This window comes from Seriola aureovittata, chromosome 17 (assembly GCF_021018895.1).
Source record: "Seriola aureovittata isolate HTS-2021-v1 ecotype China chromosome 17, ASM2101889v1, whole genome shotgun sequence".
Lineage (NCBI taxonomy): Eukaryota > Metazoa > Chordata > Actinopteri > Carangiformes > Carangidae > Seriola > Seriola aureovittata.
In genome coordinates this window covers 8,383,601-8,407,373 of record NC_079380.1, presented here as the reverse complement: position 1 = coordinate 8,407,373, position 23,773 = coordinate 8,383,601, and the positions used below count along the sequence as shown (strand labels likewise).

General features: G+C 38.2%; 2 protein-coding genes across 3 annotated transcripts; one reads left to right on the top strand and one right to left on the bottom strand.

Moving 5' to 3' along the window:
* Window positions 1–126: 126 nt before the first annotated feature.
* LOC130184583 (dehydrogenase/reductase SDR family member 7C-B-like) lies at window positions 127–5,439 on the bottom strand. Of its 2 annotated transcripts, none has more exons than XM_056400548.1 (7): window positions 5,296–5,439; window positions 3,340–3,517; window positions 3,107–3,219; window positions 2,761–2,971; window positions 2,580–2,672; window positions 1,711–1,866; window positions 127–1,165 (listed from the first exon to the last, which is right to left on the bottom strand). In XM_056400548.1, the coding sequence occupies exons 2-7, from the start codon at window positions 3,500–3,502 to the stop codon at window positions 960–962; spliced, it is 942 nt and encodes a 313-aa protein (XP_056256523.1). In that variant the 5' UTR covers window positions 3,503–3,517; window positions 5,296–5,439; the 3' UTR covers window positions 127–959. The 2 variants fall into 2 exon arrangements, with proteins under 2 accessions (XP_056256523.1, XP_056256524.1); XM_056400549.1 differs by having other exon boundaries at window positions 3,340–3,536; window positions 5,296–5,436.
* Window positions 5,440–7,501: 2,062 nt separating this feature from the next.
* Window positions 7,502–23,588, top strand: LOC130185764 (splicing factor U2AF 65 kDa subunit-like). Its single transcript, XM_056402399.1, has 11 exons — window positions 7,502–7,666; window positions 10,125–10,299; window positions 11,158–11,261; window positions 13,171–13,322; window positions 13,444–13,560; window positions 14,518–14,656; window positions 14,772–14,851; window positions 18,560–18,682; window positions 18,771–18,857; window positions 20,033–20,275; window positions 21,420–23,588. The coding sequence occupies exons 1-11, from the start codon at window positions 7,618–7,620 to the stop codon at window positions 21,549–21,551; spliced, it is 1,401 nt and encodes a 466-aa protein (XP_056258374.1). The 5' UTR covers window positions 7,502–7,617; the 3' UTR covers window positions 21,552–23,588.
* The last annotated feature ends 185 nt before the right edge of the window (window positions 23,589–23,773 follow it).

Here is a 23,773-nt window from a genome sequence, read left to right as displayed (position 1 = left end):
AATAACTACCAGACTCCTGTCTCTTTGCATCTTATCACTTATTGTATTCTTTAAATCGTACCTCTGGTCATTTCTATTGAGTTGCATTGGTATTGCTTTCAAATGAATGAACTGTATGTTTATGAATGTTGTGATGATCATTTATTGGTAACTTGAATTCGTGCATAGCTGCTGTTGGACTTTTACTTGCAGTTTACCTTCACCTATCGCTGCAGTTTGGGGATTTTTGCAGCATGTCACATGTCACATTTTGCTCGTTCAGCTCATGTTGTTGTCCTCTGAATTTAAGTGTCAGGGTTGTGTTGTTCAGCATTCAAAACAAGTGTACTAGCTGATCACTTTCTATTTTACTTGTAATTACACCAAATACCAGCGATCATGTGGAAATAAACAGGAATTTACAGGCATGTAAAATAAATTGTTAGCAGTTTTTCATTTAGCATATGTGGATTTGGTGCCAGCATAAACTATTGTTAAAATTACATTAACTAAAAAAAACCAGAACAAACAACCAAAAAAACCCAGCATAGAAATATATGATTAAATAAAATATCTGATTAATGATATTCTTAATATAATGACTTCCACAAATACAAGAACAAATGCAGCATTTTCTTCCTAATTGGAATACTTTTATGCAAATTGTGCACTTTGATGACCACTTTTTTTTTAAGTTTGTTAAACTTTAAAATAAACAGAAAACAAATCTTAGTGATGGAGAAACAATGGAAAAAATAACTATACATCTGAGGTGTCATTACAACTTGTTCAGTAAAGGGCACACTCGACAGGGTTTCAATACAATCTGAGGGGTCACATTTTCAATGTAGCTCAGAAATTTAATGGAAAAACAGGATAAAACATGAATCCACACAAACAACAGGTCATAAATATTACTTAAATCATAAGTATATCCATGTTGTTTCAGTGTACGGCAGCATACTGTGTACAGTACAGTGCTACATCTTCTCCGAGGCAGCGGCGCTCTTCACTCCTGCAGCCATCACAGCGAAGAAAACATTAGGGAAGAAAGATCTGGCGTAGATGGCCACCTTGGGGAGTGAGGGAGCAATTACCACCTCTCTCCTCTTGTTGTTTAAAGTCTTGACGATCTCAGTGGTTGCCTCATCTGGAGAAACGCCGAGGGGCTTCTTAGTGTACAACACTGCAGAGACAGAGGTGAGGGGAGAAATAATAAGGCAAATAATACAGCTGTTATTTATTAACATTATCTCACCCTTAAACATAACCAGAGTTTACACTTTATATATACAGTATTTATGTATATATCTTTATGATGCCGTCTCATGAAGAATATTTATATGCCCTGCAAGGAAGATGACCCTCAGAATTTGGTGGCACCACAGTGTTAATTTGTATTTCTCATCTCTATATCCTCCTGGCCGACCATTTCAGTTTAATCAGCGATCACAAATTAAATCTAGGGCCTGATGGTCTGTGTGGTCACTTTGTATTTATCCTCTCTGGACCATAAATATTCAAAGCAAAGTACTGAGAATGAGCGTCAAGTCTGTCTGTTAGTTTGTCATGAACCAAAGCATTCGAGGGAAAATTTGGTCCTGATAATGTTGCTGGATCAGAGGGCAAAATCAATCAATCAATCAGACTGGCCTGTAGCTGCAGAGACACTTAATGTTGCTAAATAACGTGAGCTTGTACTGCTGTCGGGTTTCCTCTGATTTCACTCACATGACCAGATGGATTTGGAGGAGGCTGCCTGTGTGTTGTCAGACGCAGAGCGACTGATGAAGGTGTGGTTGATGGTGCTGACGGATATTCCATATTCTTCCACCTCAGCTCTCAGGCAGTCGAAGAAGGCCTGAACCGCATGTTTGGAGGCTGCATCTGAAAAGGTAACACACCTCAATTCCCAACCCCGCACAGGTTTCAAATTTCAGATCTGTCAAGCAAATGCGGCATCTTATACTACAGCCATCCACACCGCATAAAACAGCAGCATAAATACAGTAAACACAAGATCATCACTGACAACATTATTTGCCTGTTGATGTCCTGTTTGGGTGTACATTAGGATTTGTTTTCATTTTTTAAATTTATCACATATGCTACTCTAATCTTTATTGTATGTTTTTGTATTACTGAATTTCCAAGTGTCCAAATAAACCCATAACTCAAGTGTAACAGGCATGGATGGATTACTGAAGGGGCTTATAGGGCGCAGACCCAGAGACCTGAGAGGTCAAAGGGCCCCTTGTCTTCACTTGGGAATTATCCTAGGAAGACACTAAAAATCACCACAAAGAGAGACAAATCAAGCATCATACATAGGAGGGGTTGGGGGCCCCTGCACTTGTTTGTGCACAGGTGTCCATTATCTGTCCAGGAACAAGAGTAAGAGTCTACAGCAGTGCTTTGAGCTAAATGAACAAACCATGCATGTTTACCATCTTGTTTGGCATGGTAGCATGCTAACAAGCACTTGACACAAAAGTACAGATGAAAATGATGGGGATGTCATTAGTTTGCAGACTTTTGGTCATAAATTATAATTATTATAAAAGTCCCCTGTGTTTCCCTTCATAAACCTTTAAACTCACATGTAGTGCGAAAAGGCACAGCTAGTTTCCCCTGAATGCTGTTGACCAGGAGCAGGTGACCAGTTCTCCTTGAGATCATGGAGGGCAGTACACCTGAGACAGAAAAGCAACAAAAGAAATGTGACGGCACTATCATTCTTCTGCAGCTGGACGTCTGGTCCCATGTGTTTCCATCCTCTACCTTTAGCCAGTGTGACCGGTCCAAAGTAGTTGTTGTCCATCAGTAACTTGTCCATCTCCAGAGACAGACTCTGTGCAGGTGCTTTGACCTTCATGCTGCTGTTGAGGATGAGAACATCAAGGCAGCCGTAACAGTCCAGGATCTCTGCGATCACCTCAGGCATGCTTTCCATATCTCCAAAATCCAGCAGCACCAGCTTAGGAGGAAACGTCTGAGGAGGAGAAACAGTGGTGGTAAGGAGGTCTACGGTGGTGGTAAGTACTTACGTTTACTTAAGTTTTCAGGTATTTTACTTGAGTATTTACTTTTTATGCTCCTTTGTATTTCTACTCCACTACATACTTACTACAGTGGGGTCTGAGGCGTTCGCCAAATTTTCAGCAAGTTCTTCAAGTTTTTCCCAGCTTTTCCCGCAGAGGATCAACCTCGCTCCTCCTTTGTGAAACACACCTGCGCATTCTTCACATCAGCAAATCCAAAAGAAGTTGAAAACAAGACAGAACAACTGTAAAATCAAATTAGGTTCATAGATACAAGATGATTTTTCTTTCGTGAAACAGCAAAGTATGCTTATGTTACCTTTTCCAACCCCAGATAGAGCGTCAGTTATAACCACCACCTTGTTGCGTACTGATGTTTTTGACAACAGACCAATAATGAAATCATAGAGGTAGAAAAATCCAGCTGTCAGCACGACAACACAGGGCACCAGGAGCACAGTGGTGGTCCATGCTGGGTCCATCTCTTGGAAGATATGCTGATAAAATATTATATTTCTATATTAAAAATGCAAAAGGGAATGTCTTTGTAAATGTTTACATTAAAACATGACAGGAAAAATTCACTATTTTGGGAAATACACTTATTTGCTTTCCAATAATACTCTCATATCTGTCTATGAAGCTACAGCCAGCAGCCGGTCAGATTAGCTTAGCATAAAGATTGCAAACAGAGGGAAAAAGCTAGCCTGGCTTCTACCAGCAATTCTTGAACTCACTAGTTAACAGATTAAATTATATATTAAATATAGGGGGGTGGGGGGGGGTGGGGGGTTGTGCCATTTCTTGGCCATTGTAGTTTTCACACTTAAGTTTTTATACAAATTAAACAAGATAAGACATGATGTTAATTAGTGAGTGTTAGAGGTGCTAACGGAGGCAGGACAGCTGTTCCCCCTGTTTCCAATGTTCATGCTAAGCCAAGCTAACCAGCTGCTTGTGTTAGCTTCATATTTACCGTACAGATGTGACAGTGGTATCAATCTTCTCATCGAGTTTCGCTAAGAAAGCAAATAAGCTAATATTCCTTTAAAAAAAGGATAAACAAAAATCCTATAAACCACCAGTGCTGACGTTACCATCATGAATGTTGTGGTTAGCTATAGGATTTTTGTTGTTAAAGCATGTTTAAGGATGTAAACATACTCTTTAGATGGATGGATTTTTATGCAGGTGAGATGGGATGGGATGTCAAAAACCATTTAAGGATCTAATGAACCATGTGATTTACAAGAAAAAGGAGCGTTTCATACCCAGAAGCTCTCCGGCTCTGTAACATTGGGATCCATCTCACCCTCTACAACCATTTTTAAATCTAGCTTTATTATACAACTCTGAAACAAAAACAGACAAGATATCTTTTAACCGTGTTCTTACATATGAAAGCAAAACGAAGAGTAAAGGGTAAATACCACATCATTAATGTCTCTATGTGAGATTTGTGCCAACAAGATACAGTATACTTGGATATTTATATAGCCTACATATAAAATACAGACAGTGTCTCATGAGGTACAAACACATTCACAAATGATAAAACTGAAACAAAGATTTGACTGAAAATCTGCCACTTAATTGGATCAAATATGATTGGTTCATCCTTCTTCAGGCACCCTCTCAGGCTATTTTCTCTAGGTTATTTTGAGCTGGTCATTTTTGGTCTTTTGTATTGTCTGTGCCCAGAGGCTCATTTCCTCATAATCTGTCCATGAACTCATTGCCTTTGAGTTACAGATTATCTTTCATAATCATTTGGCAGAGTCAAACTTTCCTTCACATAGAGCATTGTCTGTCAGAGCCTGCTGGACAGTGCTAGCTTTTGTTATCAGAATATAGATACCAGAGAGACAGAGGACAGTCACATGTTCTCGTTGTGTCCGGCAGGGAATCTGAAGATGAACTTTGGGTTTAGGTTTACCATGCCAAGCACCAGCTGTTTGTCCAAGAGGAGCCTTCTAAATATAAACTGCCCTAGAAAAAGATACTGTATCTCTCACAAAAGCTCAATGTCACAGAGTACTAGTCACATTATTCCACAACAAAGTCGAGACATCCATCAACACAAAGGAAATAACTTCACTTTTTATTTCATGCTGCAACTGTTCAGCACAGAATTAAAGATTAAATCAAAGTGTCAAGATCTTCCAGTTTGTTGCACAGCGTCTCTGCACTTTGCATAAGAACAGCAGTTCATTTCTGACTGACTGAGTCCTCTGACCTCGATATGACAAGAAATGAAGTAGCAGCCAGCACTTACTGCTTCTGAGGCCTCTGCAGGTATCCTGGACTGGGGTTTAATTCCTCTCCTGAGGAGCTGTAGCTGCTCACCTCAGCAGCTCATTCACAGAGCTCCTCCGACATGAGAGCCAGCCGACCCGCCTGCCGCAGCAATACTCTGGGATTTGAGGTCTTTTAATAGCGGCACAGCTGAGTCAGTTATTTTCCATGCATGTTGTCAACATGATATGTTTAGAATGGCAGGTGGAGGATAAGAGAGGTATTTGAATTGGCTGCCGTACAGTTTCCTTTAGGTCAAAGATATTGACTAATAGATTATAGATAATAGAAACAAGCTTTACTGGAATCATGCACTGGCAAAGATGTTTGTATTAGGCGTTGAGTCTTGAGGGTGGGATGTGTGTGACCAAGATGCTCTTTAAAAGAATTCACTTTCAAAAATTGACACAAAATGTGAATTTTTGCTACTTTTCCTGCTTAGTAAATTTATCATCTTTTTGTATTTGTTGGTGGCTGGTGCTCAACAACCAAACATTTTGTGTAATTTGGGCTTCAGGGAATAATAATGAGCATTTTTCACTTTTTTCTGACATTTTATAGACAATCAATTGATTATTAACGAAAATAACTGTCAGACTTATTGATGATGAAAATAATTGTCGGTTGCAGCCTCACAGTTCTCCTATGATGGATTAACACTTTGCCTGAGGTTTTCTGTGTGTTAATAACTTGACAAATAAGAAAAATATAAGCAGTTTGAAAAAACACAAATATAAGACAGATGAGCTCAATATAAATCTAGAATTAATTTAGGTCTTAAAACCAGATTTCCACTCAACATGGAGGACGTAGAACCCGTAAGAGTTTATATTGTGTGTCAGTTGAACAAATTTCAAACAAATCTGCGTTTCATCAAATTATTGTCAACCCAAATGATGTGGGGTGAACCTGGAGCATATGGGAGCTCCTGGGTCATTGATCCAGACTTGAGATGCTCCAGTTCCATCTTTGTCCCATAGTCTTTGTGCACAATACTAATACAAGGTAATTAGAAATTGTGGCGTTGTGAATAATAGTAATATAAATAATTTTTTAATAAATAATAAAAAACCTGACTTGTTTTTGCATTTTTTTGTGCATCTTTAATTTCATGTTATTAAAGTTGTGTTCCCTTTATTGTAAGTTTACATTAAATACATTTAAAGTCGTTTCTTTTTAGTGTATGTTAAATATATCAACATAGCTATACAGTATACTGACAAAGTTCACTGTTGTAAGTGTGAGTGAATTAAAGATAATTTACTCGAAAAAGAAGCAGGACACCTGATGAGACCCAGTCACTAGGGTTGTCCGTGGATGTGTGTGTGTGTGTGTGTGTGTGTGTTTGAGAGAGAGAGAGAGAGAGAGAGAGCGAGAGAGCGAGAGAGACAGACAGAGAAGAAATTAGAGGCTCGAAAAATCCTGTCTATAAAGTTATAAAAGTTGGAAAGGGTACCCGGATGTTGACATCATCACAATAAAAGCATAAAACGTGTCATTGCTGCAGGTCCTGCATTTCTTGTAGAAGTTTATGCATCAAACCTCATGTAGGCTACTATGCACAAACTACAAAGCTACTATGCAGAAAATTTAGTCTGGTGGGTAATTGGTGTGTGTTTATGTGCAAATTCCTTTCTCTATTTCTATATATACTATTTCTTCTATATCTCCTTTATCTATGTATGAAGGTCTCAGCACTAGCTTACATCTGTTCATTTTATTTATGTATTTTTTAATTGCTTTTTATCATTGCTGTTTTCTGTTAGTATGATCTGTAACCTCTCTCGTGCAAAGTTGGATTACCAACATGGCAAAACAGGCAACTGCCCAGGGGCCCCAAAAGTCCCAGGTTTATTTCATATCTTTGGACCTTCACTGTTTTAGTTTATAATCTGGTCGTTTGTTGTGAAGCTATGTTTTAATTAAACTGCTTTATTTTTTCTGTGTCAATTAACGCATAGCAAAATAATATTATAATATCGTAAGGGATGTTTAAGGCTGAAATTTACAATTACTTTCATTATCAGTGAATCTGGCAATATTTCTCTTTAATAATCAACAGATTGCTCAGTCAGAAAATAGAGAAAAGGCCCATCATGAAGCACAAATAATCACATTCAGATTGGTTGAGCTTTTATTTTGATGGCTCTAACCGGGTGTTGTGTGTTTATTGTGTGTACCTTAACTCCGGGAGATTTTCTGTGGCTTTTTGCTGCACTGACAGCGGTCCTTCCAGGTTTATCCTTCCTTCTTCACACAAGCTACACCTGCGATATTTTTACACAGCAACAGAACCGCTATAATGTCGGATTTCGAGGAATTTGAGAAGCAGCTGAGCGAGAATCGACAAGGTGAGTGTTAACGGTCTGTCTGTGTCCCAGTTTGGTCTGCAAGCTAGCAATGCAACGCTTGTGCGTAACGTCAGCTCCCCATATTATTTTATGAATGAATAACCGACCTGTCAGCAACTTTAACAAGCAGTTTTCTCCGCCATGACTCAGCTCGTTTACCTTTTTCATGTCAGCATAAAATCATTCTCTCATCTTCATCCCCCAGCCTCCGTACGGTCGCTGCTAATTTAACACAATTGTGAATTGAGTCTGGGCACCGGTGTGAGGACACGGTTTACCTTCTGTCCAGTCTCCTGTGCGAGATGCACAACTCCGTTTAATCTTGTAGTTTTTTCTAATCTCGTCCGCTTCTACAAGGATACACACGGGTGTAAATGATCTAATATGACATTTTCTGAATCACCATGATCTACTTTTTAATTCGGCATCAGTTACTAGAAAGGTTTTCAATTTTCAAGTCAGTCTTAAAACAGTTATCAGGTATCCATTTTTGTTTATCTGTCATATGCTCCGTGTTTTCTCGCTATTGTGACACGTTGTTATATTTCTTAGGAGATGATGATGATGATGATGATGATGATGATGAAGATGATAAAGGTCATCATCACTATCATTATTGTTATTGTTGTTGATTTATGATTATTGTTGTTTTATTGTTGGTGTCAGGGGGATAGCACAAATCAGTAGCAGGATGCATTTGTATTGATTTTGTTGCAACAATTAAACCACAGCTTCACATTTTTTCAAGCCTGTCTTAAAACAATAGCCAGGTGCCCATAAATTCACTCTGTATTTTCAATGCAAATGATGGGAGACAAATTGTACAAATTTATTCCAAAGTTTATCCAAAGGCTGATATGAAAACAAAGTGTCACAATGGTTCACAGTTATGACAAAACACTGACCAGATGACAGTTAAATACAGCTCATTTAGATCTTAGTTGATGAATTAATGGATGTCATTTGACAGAAAACCAATATTGTGGTAATTCATAGTTAGTCATTTTAACCTTTTTAAGCAAAAATGCCAAACATTCCCTAATTTCAGCCTTTCCAGTGTGAGGATATCCTGCTGTTCTTTGTTTTATGTGATGAGAAACAGAATATTTTTGCTGTTTGGACTCTTGGTTGGATGAAAAACACATTTTAAGATGTCACCTTGGACTTTAGGGAATTATGCTGGGCATTTTTAAGCCATTTTCTAACATTTTAATGCCTAAAAGATTAATTATTCAAGAAAATAACTGTTAGACTAATTAATTATAAAATAAATTATACCCTCGGGTATACTGAGGTAGAGCAGTGAAATTTGAAGTAACATACAAGACATAGAAGTTTCCCAGATACAAAAAAAAGAAAGAACCTTCCACCAAACATACCACATCTAAAACATGACATTTATTCAAAGCAGGCGGGAAACTATGATGAGCATTTTTAAGACCAAACAACTTATCGTTCAATTGAGAAAATAATCATTGTTTGCAGCTAGAGCTGAAATAATTAGTTGATTCATCAATTAGGTGATTAACAAACAATAATTCAGCAAGAATGTTGATAATCAAATAATCATTTAGGTCAATTTAAAAAAACAAAAATGCAGTGGTTCCACATTTTAAATGAATGATCTTCTTAGATTCCTGTAATAATAAACTAAATGTCTTTGGGTTTGGGGCTGTTGATCAGATAGAATAAGAAATCTGGAAAAATAACCTGGAAGTGGGCTATGCCCGACGTTATCCAGAATTTGATCCAACCTGTCAACGGTGTGACCATGCCATAGTAACCTTATTCATTCCCTTTGAGTCTTCAAATGATGGTTCAGTTTTGGGCTGGGGTCCTTAAAGCATTATTGTAACAAGGTCACAGACCCAGAACCCAGTTTGGTGGTTTTTGCTGCGGTTCGTATTGATTTCAGTTGGAAATCTAAACCCACCCCTCCATATAGTTACTGGGTTGATGAGGCGATGGTTCACCTGAAGTTGTAAAAGCTCAGGTACACCACTCACAGCTCAGGTGATGAATCCCACTAAGTATGGAAACCATTCTGTGACAATGTCTGTCGTACAAGAAATATAACCTAATGCCTGTAACTGATAAACACAACCATGTGTAATCACTGTATTTATTTCTTACTTATCTAATTAAATTTGTGTGTGTGTGTGTGTGTGTTTGTTTTGTTTTAGCTTTGTATTTTAATGGCCTGCATGTTTGTTTTGTTTTTGATCCCCCAGGGTGTGTGGTGGGTGGGATGTGGGCTTTGGAATAACATAGTAAGAGTTAGAAAAACCAATAAAAACATCAGATTTTTAATTATTTATATGAAAAATGTTAATTGCCCGTATTGAGTATCTGTATTCCAGTATTACAACATAGACTGGTATTTACCAGATAAATATACAGTAATTATTGGCACATATATAGTAAATATTTTTCGTTGCTTTTTTTTTTCCCATCACAGAGCGAGAACGAGAGAGACACAAAAAGAGGAGTCGCAGTGGATCTGCGGGCCGAGGAGACAAACATCGCAGCTGGAGCAAAGACAGAGGGAGCCGCAGCCGAGAGAAACGTAGCCGGAGCAGAGACAGGAAGAGCCGGGACCGCCGGAGCTCCTCCCGGGATCACAAGAAGCACAGGTCAGTGGCTGAAAGCTGCCTCCTGCAGTCCAGCAGCAGAGTCCCAGTCAGCAGTCTGCTGCGGAGCACCGAGTTACAGCCACACCTGGCAGGATTTTAATGCAGAAATACACCTGTGTCATCATGAATCACACAGCACGTCCATCCGTAATAGCCGTTTTCCCTGGAGACTTGTCATAGTAGCCAAAACATTAGTACCATTAAACCTGTAATAACTAGTTTTGGTCTCTTGGAGACGGTGGAAATAATACAACAATTAACTATTATCCCCTTTTAAGTTCAGATAGTAAACTTTTTGCTTCATTTACACATCCAGCAGGTACAGAGCAACGTGATCATTCATTTGGAGTCATGCTTGTGTCCACTTGATGAATGTGAGTCCAATATTCCCTCTCTTTTAGCTCTGTTTTTGGTCTCCACCAGCTCCTGAGGGAAATATCTGGCTCTTTAGCTGCTAAATGCTCCACTATGTTCACCAGCTGCTCTCAAACAATCTGTCTGCTGTTTGGTGCTGAGCAGGACGTGGACAGTAATGTAGTGTGAATGTAAGCCCAATGTGACGTCTTCAAATGTCTTATTCTGTCCAACCAATTTCCAAAACTCAGAAATAATGAACTCACATTAAACGTAAAGTAAAGAAAAGCAGCAGATCTTCACACTGAGAAGCTGGAAGCAGCTAACAGCATGGCTCATTTATTTCAGGTGTTTTTAATTGACTTTACATGGTGGGTTTTTAATGCATCTTACTTGTCCTGTAGTTTCAAATGGAAATTGTCCAATGAAAATAATAAATTGGCTGAATGTATGAGATTTTCCTCTCCTGCTTGAGCTTTTATTTTGTCCATTTTATTTACCTAGTCACTCTCCGAGGCGAACAAGAAAGAAAAGGACCTGCAAATACTGGGATGTGCCTCCTCCTGGCTTTGAACACATCACACCAATGCAATATAAAGCTATGCAAGGTACCTCTCATGTTCCCTGTGCTTCTTCAGTCTCTGAGTCAGACTTCTTCAGAGCCACACCTACTGATTTTTCATTCAGGAGTTTTCATGTGTTAATGTTGTTGAGCTTGTGTGAAGACCTAAACCAGACTGTAGTTGCTTCTGGAAGGGGTCGAACCAGGTCAGAACCGAGACCAGGTTAGAGCGACCCAATGGTGGAGTGGTTAGGGCACATAGTACCACATGGGCGTAAAATTCGACTCCCTGGCTGAACCCTTTGCTGCATGTCATTCCCCTGCTCTCTATCCCTGTGTTTCCTGTCTCTCTTCACCGTCCGATCTAATAAAGGCATAAAAATGAAAAAAAAACTGAGACCAGGTCAATTCAAGGACTAATCCAGGTCAAGAACAACACTGGCAATCAACTGACCAGTTGCAACCATAACCATAAAAAAAAAAAATTTGGAGCAAAAACAAATGTCAAAATGGCGTGTGCAATATTAATTTGTCTACCATCAAAGATTTTAGCATTTATACTGTGGTATCTATTTAAATGTCCCAGCTAACCCGAGGTTACTGCATGAGGGGAAAGGGTCAGGTGAATGCTGATGTTGTAAAAACAACAGGAAGTTAGTTTTTTGTAGTTTGGACCTCTGACTTTGCTGGCTCATCAACACGCTCAGCAGTTGCAGCTGCAGCAGTGGCCGTGACATTAATATTCTTATATTCATTGTGACTTACACTTTCTGAAGAAAGTACGTTTTTATGTTTTCTTCAATATCAAATGAATCCAGTGATAATTGCCTGTACATCCGCAGGTACACTGCAAACAGGTGCTGCTAGTGGCTGATTCTACATACATTTAATGGTGCCAATTTGTAAGCAAATGTAGGCAAAAAAAAAAAAAAGAAACAGGGCTAAAGTCGAAGCAAAACCCTAACTCAATGACTCTGGCAACATTATATCTGCTTCGTGTTTACATTCCCCAAAGCTCCCAAGTAATGGGAACCGTTTTCATGATCAGCCCCAAATAGAATTAAGAAAAAGAATAACAATAGAAGAACTATTTCTACATTTTTTGATGTTATTGAGGCTGGCGGTGTCACGTTGACATGGTTCTTACCTTCCTGAAACACTGAGACTTTCCTCTATCCATTCATATACAGATATCTGCCATCTGCTGAAAACCTGTGGACATATGGGGATTGTGGGGGGCACAGTTTTGTCTGGAGGAAGGTCCGCAGTGTGAGACTTTTAAAAACCCCTGTATTAGACCATTGTGAGAAAATCAATGAGGTCCCCATTATGACAACATTTAATTTTTATGTAATTTTTGAGTCACTGTGACATTGATTTATCAGGTGTTTAATCTTCTGGATTAGCCACAAACAAACTGTCCTGTTTGGTTATTTTTATCCATGAACATCGCAATTGATTTTCCAGGAAAATTAAACAATAAAATGAAACTCTTATCCATGCTACCCAACACTCATTTCCAGGATCTCTGAATATTGCAGGTACTGTATGTGTAAGGAAGATGAAATGCACAGGTTTCTGGTCTTTCTCCTGGGGAGAAAACCTCAAGTAAATTAAAAAAATATATATATTTTTATATTTTAGTTTAGTTTAGTTTGAAAAAAGTAGAGCCAGCATTCAGAAACAGTCAAATCCTGGACAAAACAGAGACCAACAAGTCAAGTCCTAAAACCGCTGTTGAGTTGTGGGCTTCAGGTTCCTGTCATCAGATTTTACTCTTTCATTATTAATTCAATTTTTACAGAAATTTCAGGGATCACATTAATGCTCACTTCATATGAATCACCTAGAAATGAATCATTCCAAAAATCTGTTATGAAATAAAGGGGCAAAGGTTGCAGAAGCTAGTAGCTCTGCAGCTGAAGGTGAAGCTCTGTCTTTTATGTTCCCCTCAGCGGCCGGGCAAATACCAACAATAGCTCTGCTGGCAACATCCACCACGACTGGAGTGGCTGCAGCACCGACACAAGTGCCCATAGTTGGCAGTCAGATGACAAGACAAGCCAGACGCCTCTATGTTGGAAATATTCCCTTTGGAGTGACTGAGGTAAAGTCTCCGGTTACTCGTTTCTTTGTCCTCCAGTTTATTCCAATAAATGTGACATTTTTACCCGACACAGACGTGTCCAGTGCGTCCGGTCCATGCTTTGTGTTTTCTTTCTCCACAGGAGTCCATGGCCGAGTTCTTTAATGCTCAGATGCGGCTTGCAGGCCTTTCACAAGCTCCAAGTAACCCTGTACTTGCTGTGCAGATTAATCAGGATAAAAACTTTGCTTTCCTAGAGGTATGTGTTTCTGATCCCGGTTCAGCCACTCCATGAGATTTTTGCTTCTGCAAATAAAAAAGATGAGGCCGGCAATTTTGTATATTTTGATTATTGTGGGAAAATCCCATGAAAAACAACACTGAATTTATCCTCCTAACAAATATTTTCTGTGTATCCAGAACCTGATTTAGCTCTCTAGTCTGTGCCATCAAGCTCCACTGTTGTCTTTTTATTTATTTTCTGTATGAGTAAAGATGTTTGTGTGCTGCGCTTGTGTTGCTGGGTAGTTTTTTAGCCACGCTAGCAGCACGTTGCTGCCTTACTGAGCTTCTAGCAGCGCTGTAGACCCTTTGTCTTCTTTTGAGACAGTCTTGACCTCCCCAAGGTGAAAAAATAAAACATTGTCAGAGTCAATTTCAGTCTGCTGCCCGGACAGATCTGGGGCTACTGCAGTTATTTTTATAAAAAAACAAACATGACAGATGAGACAGAGCTGTGAGATTAAACGAGTAGCCGTAACCATGATGAAAACAGAAAAAGGCTTCAAGCAAACCCGTCTTGAAATTCTTGCTTTTTATCAAAGAGCAATAGGAGGACAGTACAAATGAACATTGAGGTTAAACAGCAAAAGATGCAGATGGTTTGTGTTGTTGTAATTAGCCAGGATTTATAATGATGAGGGTAATAGAGTTTAATCATATAGCTCTTATCAAAACCAGAGATTACAAGGAACAAATGAAAGGAAAACATAAAACCCACATGTTGAATATTGTCTACATACACAAAACCAACCTGCAGACACACACTCATACAGACAAGGTAAATTCATGATATGAACGTGTGACAGTAACAGGCCACTGTAAGATTTGCTGCATACCTGTTGATGCTGCAAAGTCATTTTCCTCCTTCATCATCATGTTGCTGTGAGCAAACATTGCAGCAGAAGTCTCAAAGTGTTTTTTTTTTCTCTTCTAGTTTCGGTCTGTAGACGAGACGACGCAGGCCATGGCCTTCGATGGAATCATTTTCCAGGGTCAGTCGCTGAAGATTAGAAGACCTCATGACTACCGACCTCTGCCCGGTATCTCAGAGCAGCCAGCTTTCCACGTCCCAGGTTCATTACTGATGGGTTTTTTTTTAGCCTTAAAACAACAAGCTCTACTATGTAATTCATTCATTTTGATTTGAGAAACTTTGATTGAACCATTTTATTTTTCATTTTTGTGTAGGTGTCGTCTCCACCGTCGTTCCGGATTCCCCCCATAAACTGTTCATAGGAGGCCTGCCAAACTATCTGAATGATGACCAGGTATTTAACTGAGAACAGACTGAACAGGTGCACTCAAGTTTTTTCTCTCACTTGCTGAGGTTTTTGTTACACTGAAACACAAAAGTCAAAAATAGCTTGAAGTGAATGACCCCACAGTATTGCAAAAAAAGATAAAACACAATTAAAGTTGACAGAAACACAGTATAGGGGAAAGATAAACAGGTTAATATTTAATGACCTGATATTTTAAAGTACTCACAATGAACAACTTCTACACATAATTGGCTTTTTTTTCAAAAGAAATGTCTGTAGCACAAGCTTTTATTTTTTTATGTTATACTTATTCTCTCGTTAATTCTATATGAATATTATAAGAAGACTTTTTGTGACTTGGCTAAGTAAACTGCTTATACCTTTCTCATGTCTCACGTACTCATTTAGGAAAGGTAAGCAATGTCCAGTATATTTACATAAGAGACATGCAGTAATTTCTGTGTGGTATTCAGGTCTGAATGTTGGATTGTCAAAGGAAAAGTCCACCTGCTAAAAACATTACTGGTGACGTGTTTGTGTTCTAGATTTTTTAACGTGACTTTGGGCAGGAAACGTTAACCATGGATGGTGAAATGGTTTTGGTGTCAGTGCCTCAGATGTACAGAGTAAAAGCATTTTTATGGACGCACTGTTGTTGTCGTTTCTCAGTCACTGAAGGTGAAATAAATCATAGTGCAGGATGCTAACGAGACCAGGATCTTTCCATTACAACAGAGGTTTTATTTTGAATAGTGTTTGTTGCTGTGTTTAAAACGTAACGAACTCTACTGTTAAGTAGCTGTAGGTTCAGCTGATTAAGCAGAAAAATGTTGATAATCTATCACTGAGATGAAACAAAAATCTGATGAATTGTTTTATCTTTTTTATTAATTTCTTATCATAACAAGCTCAGTACCTTCAGTCTTGAAGTTTTGGTTCGACAAAATAAGATAATAACACGATCTTGGGTGTTATGAAATTGTGATGGATATTTTTCAACACGTTGGGACCCAACTGTCAATTTATCAAAAGAAGTAATCATTAGCTGCAGATATCATCTTATTGCAGATATATCAATATTGCTGTGTACACCAGCGATTGTTGATAATGATCAGTACTTATATGTTAAATTAGGTTTGAGGTAATTTTAAACTCTAGTCTCTGTTACATAATTTCTCCAGCAGAGGGAACTGATGAGTTGATTTTTTTTTAAATGCAAAGTGTTTCACTCAGCAGGCATCTTAATTGTTTAAAGAACAAATCTAAGAGATAGATAACAAGTTTGTTGTTTATGAAAAAATAATTAATATTGATTTTTGAAATTCTCAAATATCAATGTCAGTATCAACCTAAAAAAAAATCCATCACTGTTTGTGCTGTACCTGCAGTCCCACTTTTATCAAGTTTAGCGAGGCTCCGTTTCTGGTGTTCTCCGGTGGTCGCCCGTTAAGTTGGGCAGGCTGAGAGAAAGTGGATACAACAAAATGTACATTGTAAATGAATATTAATTAAATAGATTAGAGAATTTAAGGGTGGACTTTTTCTTTGAGAATATAAAAGCTTAAAGTAAATGTTTGCTGATAAATAGGACAGCATACGGTCTCTATTTTAATACTTGTGTAGAGGAAGCAGTTTGACAGTAGCGCTCCATCTTTGCTCCCAGGTGAGCACATGATGTGAATCACACGGTGAATTTAATTCTAACTGTCCATTCTGTCTCATTAACTCTTAATTAGTTTACAGAGCACATGTAGCCTGATGTATATTATTCACTGACTTTTTTTATATATATACATATATATATATATATATATATATATATATGTATATATATATGTATATATATACTTGCAGTCACTGCCACTGCGTTGATACTCACAGCTCTTTCATTTTTGTTCCCCCACTTTGTCCCCAGCTAGGGGCCTGTAAGATCGTTAAGTCTGCGCTCATAATTTGTTCAGTAGTACTCATCTACTGCTGCCATGCCAACATGTAACACAAGGCAAGTAAGACATTCTGGTCCTCACACGGATACACTCCGAGCCAGCAGGCTCCCTTACTGGCTGCTTTCTCTCTCCCATCATGCTTTTGGAGCGCGTTTAGGACCCGGGAATTATGGGTTAAGGACTGATCATTAAGCTTTGGAGATGTAGTTATTGTTGTTGGGGGTGTTTTTTTGGGGTGGAGTGGGGGTGTGTTCATGTTTTAATGTAAAGGTAAGACTGTATAAACATATTGTCTGACTGTTCTGGTGCAGGCACCACCAGAGAGTCACTTAAACCACTTTAAATAAAATCATTTTTTTATTTCTTCTTCAACATAAATCATTTATTACTGAGCTTGTCCTCAAAATAAGTCTGTGAATCGCTGGATACGAGACTATCATCACTTTTTCCTTATCATTTTCTTATGTGTAACTCAACAACACTCCAAATTACAGCTGAAATGATTAGTCAATTAATTGATTAGTTAAAAAATGGAAAATAGAGATGTTCCGATACCAATTTTTTCTTCACGATATCGATTCCGATACCTGAACTTGTGTATCGGCCGATACTGAGTAGTTATCCAATAGCAATGTGTTGAAAAAAAGATTAACAGCTGTAGCCTCCTAACCCTGTTTGTGATATGATTACCGTCATTGTTGTATGTCATGGCTCAGGGTGAACCCTTTGTAAAACATGAACAGATACGTGAATGACATAGAATCTTTCTTTTATTATCTCATTTGACTGTCAGCCATAAAGAAATGAAACAATTCCTACACTAGTTGTACTAACTCTAGTGTCTCCTGTTGAAGTTAAAGCCTTGCAGACCGTACACGTTGCCTTTTTACTGCTGGGACGTACCAGTGCCATGTTGCCAAATTGCTGACATTTTTCTAACGGCTACTGTTACACTACTTACCGGAAATCAGTTCTTCTTTGGCACTCTAAAAACAGTAGTCTACAAAGGAAGTTGTGCTGTGCAGCCACTGGCAACTACTGTTTTAGAGCGGCGAAGAAGAATTGATTTCCGGCAAAACTCGTTTTATCCTGGTGTGAAACTATAACGATAACAGATCGGTGCATAGACTTGTGTACTTGCCAATACCATATTTTAGGCAGTATCAGAGGTATTTCAGATACTAGTATTGGTATCGGAACAACTCTAATGGAAAATTGATAAATTTTGATAATGGATTAATTGTTTTTAAGTCATTTTTAAGCAACTTTCCCCAAATTTACTGATTCCAGCCTCTCAAATCCAAATTTTTGATTGTTTCTTTAGTCTGTTACAACAGTAAACTTACCATGTTTGTGTTTCAGACCACTGATTGGACAAAGTAAACAGATTGTGAGGGGGCAGAATAATCAAAAACATAAAAATAACTGATAGTGAAGATAATCGTGATTTGCAGCTGTTTTCCAGATGATCTCAGTAAATTTTCTCTGACAGGTCAGGAGGTTATTATTGTAATACTCAGACCTCGAAAGACAATTTTTTCTTCTCTAGCAATGCATCGCCCATAAAATGTGAAATGCACATGTGTACAAACTACCATAGCAAATTGTATTTAATCATGGTGTTAAATACAGTAAACATTTTCAGTCCATTCCCTGTGATCTGATTTTGAGTATCAAATGGACATTTAGAATTCACTGATTATGTTAACACATTATGTTTGCTGTGAACTGTCAGTCTCATATCTTGCTGTCTGACTCTGTTGTGCAGGTGAAGGAGCTCTTGACATCGTTCGGGCCGCTCAAAGCGTTCAATCTAGTGAAGGACAGTGCCACGTCACTGTCAAAAGGTTACGCCTTTTGTGAATATGTGGACATCAGCGCCACTGATCAGGTAACGATGGTGTGTGACTTCTCTGTGTTAAGATCATTAGCTGTGTGTTTGATCTGCTGCTCAGAGCTCTTTGTGTGGTCTTCACCAGGCTGTCGCTGGGCTCAATGGAATGCAACTGGGAGACAAAAAGCTGATCGTCCAGAGGGCGAGCGTGGGAGCTAAAAACGCCAATCCTGTGAGTAGGACTCCGTTTACCCTTTACCCTCTTTAAAGGCCACAGCTGGAAAAGTGCAGCTGTTATCAGAAACAATGACAATGGTTCTGTTCCATTCAATTGTCCCACGAAACTATGATAGTGTAACGACACTAACAAATGAAAGCATTAATCTGTGTGTGTGTGTGTGTGTGTGTGTGTATATATATTTTTTTTTTTTTGTAAAATATTCACAATTATATATTGTATTTCATGTTTAGTGAGTTTTATTTGTCCCATTTCAAGGTACAGTGTGCATAAAGCAAAGCAGACTGTGTAAAACAGCAAAAAAACACACACACACACACACACACACACACACACATATACATGTACAGTATGTGTATATATATATATATATATATATATATATATGTGTGTGTGTGTGTGTGTGTGTGTGTGTGTGTGTGTGTGTGTGTGTGTGTGTGTGTATGTATGTGTGCCTCTGCTTTGCTTCATGTACATTGCACCTTGAAGTATTATGGAAAATATTGCATATGGCAGGAAATATCGCGATATTCGGCCAAGTCTAACTGTCACAGGATTAATTAACTAATCTCCACACCCTCCGATTCATACTCACTGCCACCCAGCCCTTTAGCACTTTCTGCTGCTGCACCCACATGACCCAAATGTACTGGTTTGTCTTGTCAGTACAGGATTAAAACTGGGCCATGTATTATAAAAGAATTGAGAATAACAACAAAAAAAGAGCATATACACAAACTTTCTGATCTGTTGTTCACACTTATGTTGAAAAATCAGACTTCATTTATGGTGAAAAAATCCTGGGTCTCCTGGGAACACCTGTGCTTTTCCAACTATGACGTGTCAAAATGTCCTCTATTAAAAAGGCCTGTTAAAATAAAACTGTACGCACACATAAGCCCGACTGTTATTGGAATTTCCAGCCTCCACACAGTCTCACAATGGCAGGTTGTGGGTGTGAAAGGTCAACAGAAAAATAACTTCCAACATTTAATTCACTCTAAAGATTTCACTAAAGACACTAAAGATTCAGGGACAAGAAGCAGCAGGTTTTATGGGAAATAAATTTAGTATGAGATCAAAGTTGTGAGTCTGGACTGTGATCTTGTTTATTTACTGTACTGAGTCTGAGCTGAATATGTACATACTCACTCTTCCTCCACCTGTAGACCTCCATCATAGAGACCCCAGTGACGCTGCAGGTCCCTGGGCTTCAGAGGCTGCAGAACTCTGGCATGCCCACGGAGGTGCTGTGCCTTCTCAACATGGTGATGCCTGAGGAGCTGGTGGACGACGAAGACTACGAGGAGATCCTGGAAGACATCCGCGAGGAGTGCTGCAAGTACGGCAGCGTCCGCTCCATCGAGATCCCCCGGCCCGTTGACGGTGTGGAAGTCCCCGGCTGTGGAAAGGTGAGCCCTGTGTTTGTAAAGTGCCCTTTTATTTACATTTTATAGTCTATATTTTAAGTTTAGACTTATTATTAACTCCAGGAAACTTGGGTTATCAAACCAAATTAAAGGCTAATTAAGAATTAAAAGCTCAGTTTGCGTTAGAAGAAATTATGTTTTTCTCTTCACTGTTATTGGTCTTTGCTTATAATTTCCAAACAGTTAAAACATGGTGGCTCTTGTGGAAATGCTGTCAAGGTTCTGCTAAATAAGCCACCTGAATGAAGCTACTAAATGAAGAGGCCATGCAGTTGCAGCATCAGGCTTGCTGTTATAACGAAGACTTGAATCTTTAAGGAAAATCATAGCTCACCACATGTAGCATGGCTTTGTGAGACTAAACATAAATTCTTTACTAACCTCATGTTACCATTTTAACGTAATAATATTTACAGGTTTATATGAGACCCTTTTTTTCTAAACGCTTTAATTTCAACTTTTTAGCTGCACTTTGCACGAGGATTTAAGGATGACGGTTATAATGTACTAATGTATAATGTAATATAATCATATGTTATAATGATTTCACAGTATGAACTTGAATGTAATATAAACTGAATCTGTGTGTAACATCTTACCTGTCTGGTGCTCAGAAAAGTGCTGAACTTGAATTACCATGAGATCCAGACCAAGATTTAAATAATTAATGAAGTCACCACTTTCACACAGCACCTGCTGCTGTGTGGTGGCTGCAGGGTTTAAATAAACTCCTTCAAACAGACACAACATCAGTAATGACATTTCTATAAAACCACAGGTTACATTTAATGACAAATGAGCAACAATAGTGGTAAAACGCACTACTCTAACCCATTACAGACTCTGCTTTAATTGCATTAAAACTTGTTTTGTGATGTTGGTGAGGTCTGCGTAGCTACAACAGTAAAGTGGTGGCATTAATGAGGTTTGGAGAAGACGTCTCGGTTTCACTACATTCAGTAACACACAACGATTTTGCAAGAAGTCCCTGAAAATACCAGAATCTCATCGCATTCATTTCTAGTTTGCGCCACCTTTTTAGAACATTTGAGAATGAGTTCTCATGCCTACGTGCGTACATCTGAGGTCCTTTTCTGATCTTCATACCTACTCTTTTTGATTTCAGATCTTTGTGGAGTATGTGTCTGCTGCAGACTGTCAGAAAGCCATGCAAGCCCTCACCGGCCGCAAGTTTGCCAACAGAGTGGTGGTCACAAAATACTACGATCCGGACATGTATCACAGACACGAGTTTTAAAGCACAGATGAGTCTGATGGAGAATCTCACTCCTCTTTTCTGTTTGTAAGCTTGGGTTCAGTCAGTTCCTTTACTCCTCTGAATGTTGTGAACGTGTCCTTAGAGACTGGACTGGGAAAAGACATTTTATTACATCTTCTACTCTACAAACTGAACTGCAGTGTGTGTTTCTTCAGTACTGAATATCTAACTCCCAGCTTTAGCCTAATACCCCTACAGTGAACTGAACTCATTCTGAATTTTAAAAAAAAAATGACTGTAGTATACATTACATTTGCAGTAGAATGAATGTGACATGTATCTTACCTAAACCTAAACTAATACTGCCTGACAATGCCAGAGTAGCTGTCTATCAAGTATGCACTATATGAGAAAAACAACAGTCAAATGTTTAGATTTCCCTCCTGAGCACAAATATTTATTTCTGTTTTAGACCCAGATTTGAGAAGCCATTATAATGTTAATTGTGTGGCTATGAGAAAAAAAAAGTTTTTAATTTATTTATTTATTTTTCCAGAGTAATATTTTTCCTCTATACATATATTAATGTTCCTTAAACATATACAATGCTATTAACTGTACTGCTTATATAGACCAAAGGTTGACTTGTTTTGTCATGTGAGAAGATACGTTTTGTCGGAGCAGCCTCAAAGGTCATTTTGTAAATATGAAATAATCATGTCTAAACAAATAAAATTGGCCATTCACACCGGAAGCTACTTGAATTAGAAAATAATCTGAGTAAAAACTGAATCATCATTGAAAAGATTTCATCAAAAACTGTTGACTGTTTTAAACCCCTCCCTCGAAAAGTGATTATCCAATAGCAACTTCGTAACGGTAACTATAAATGTAAACATTATTTTCAAGGTTAATAAGTATATAATTTATACTATGCATTAGTGATGGTATCACAGTTTAGGTTAACGTTGAGACAAAACACATTGGGGAGTCTTAATACTAAAAGTAAAAACATTTGAAAACAGTTTAAAATACAAACGTGCAATTCAAATGTCGGATAAACAGCCAAACTGAATCAAAGTCTGATCTTACATTTTCATTATAATACCCGAAATAACTAAGCTCACTTAAAATAACTCAGCTGGAGACATTAAAATATCAGCTGGAGATGCAGTCGTCTTTTTTAACCAGGTCCAATGGAGTAGTGTGAATGTTAGCTTAACTGGTTAACAAGCTACAGCTTATAAAGATGGTCAGTGACAGTTGTCCTTTCAGCCAGAGAAAACAACAGTTGCTTGCTGAAAAACGAGAAATTATTTTTGTCTGTGTCTATCTTAAATCAAAGAACCATTGTGTAAAAAAGTACATGGGATTTAAATGGTAAATCTTCCATGATAGCATTTTCAGGCGCTTATGTGCTGTGTGAGAATGGAAAATGGAAATGAAAAGCAAGAGTTAACTTAACCAACAACGCAACAGTGACTAAGGTTGCCGGAGCTTATGTGAGAACGGAAAGTAAAACCCACATAGCAACAGTAACGAAGGGGGTGGGGCTTTATAAACAGTCAATTGTATTCTTGAACCAGCAATAGTCAACAATTAATTGATAAAATCAGAATAACAAAATCAAACCTGTCTTCATGGTCTTGTTTAAAAAATAAAGCAGATATGCACATGTTAAGAAATGCACCTTTAAGTTTTGTAGATAGCATACTGAATGAATTTTTTAAGCTTTATTCTTTGTGTGCTGTTTTGCATCTGTTGATGAAAATGTATTAAATTAGAGCATTCATTTATTATGAAATATAATTTATTTGCATAATAAAATGCAGGCACAAATACAGTATCCAAACAGACACGTCAGAAATTGGGATGATGACCTGGTTTGCACATGCAGAAAACTATCTGTACTGTTTCGAAGTAAACTAATTGTGTTTTAATGTAATTAGCGGAACATACCAAATGATAATAAACTACTGTATTTTATACATTTTTGGATGGCCAGAAATTTTAAACCATTTTTAGTTTGTACAATCCCTGCCACTGCCATTGCCTTGAATAAATGCTTGCATCCACTGTTAGTCTGTCTGTGTGGGATTCTTCTTTTTCTTCTGTATCACCTATGACATACAGTAAACACACTTCTTCAGTTGTGTTTATGTCATAGGTGATACAGAAAAAAGTGATAATCTAGATATTTATAGCAGTTTTGGTTTGTTTTTTGGTGGTGGGCAGAATTACAAAAAACTTTCCTCCATAAA

Excerpts from the sequence above, each read along its gene's own strand:
- LOC130184583 (XM_056400548.1), bottom strand. The coding sequence starts at position 3,502 with ATGGACCCAGCATGGACCACCACTGTGCTCCTGGTGCCCTGTGTTGTC. Across the intron at positions 3,220-3,339 it reads TCTATCTGGGGTTGGAAAAG|AATGCGCAGGTGTGTTTCAC; the intron begins GTAACATAAGCA and ends GCTGATGTGAAG. Across the intron at positions 1,166-1,710 it reads CTCCAAATCCATCTGGTCAT|TGTTGTACACTAAGAAGCCC; the intron begins GTGAGTGAAATC and ends CTGTCTCTGCAG.
- LOC130185764 (XM_056402399.1), top strand. The coding sequence starts at position 7,618 with ATGTCGGATTTCGAGGAATTTGAGAAGCAGCTGAGCGAGAATCGACAA. Across the intron at positions 10,300-11,157 it reads CGGGATCACAAGAAGCACAG|TCACTCTCCGAGGCGAACAA; the intron begins GTCAGTGGCTGA and ends TTATTTACCTAG. Across the intron at positions 14,852-18,559 it reads ACTATCTGAATGATGACCAG|GTGAAGGAGCTCTTGACATC; the intron begins GTATTTAACTGA and ends TCTGTTGTGCAG.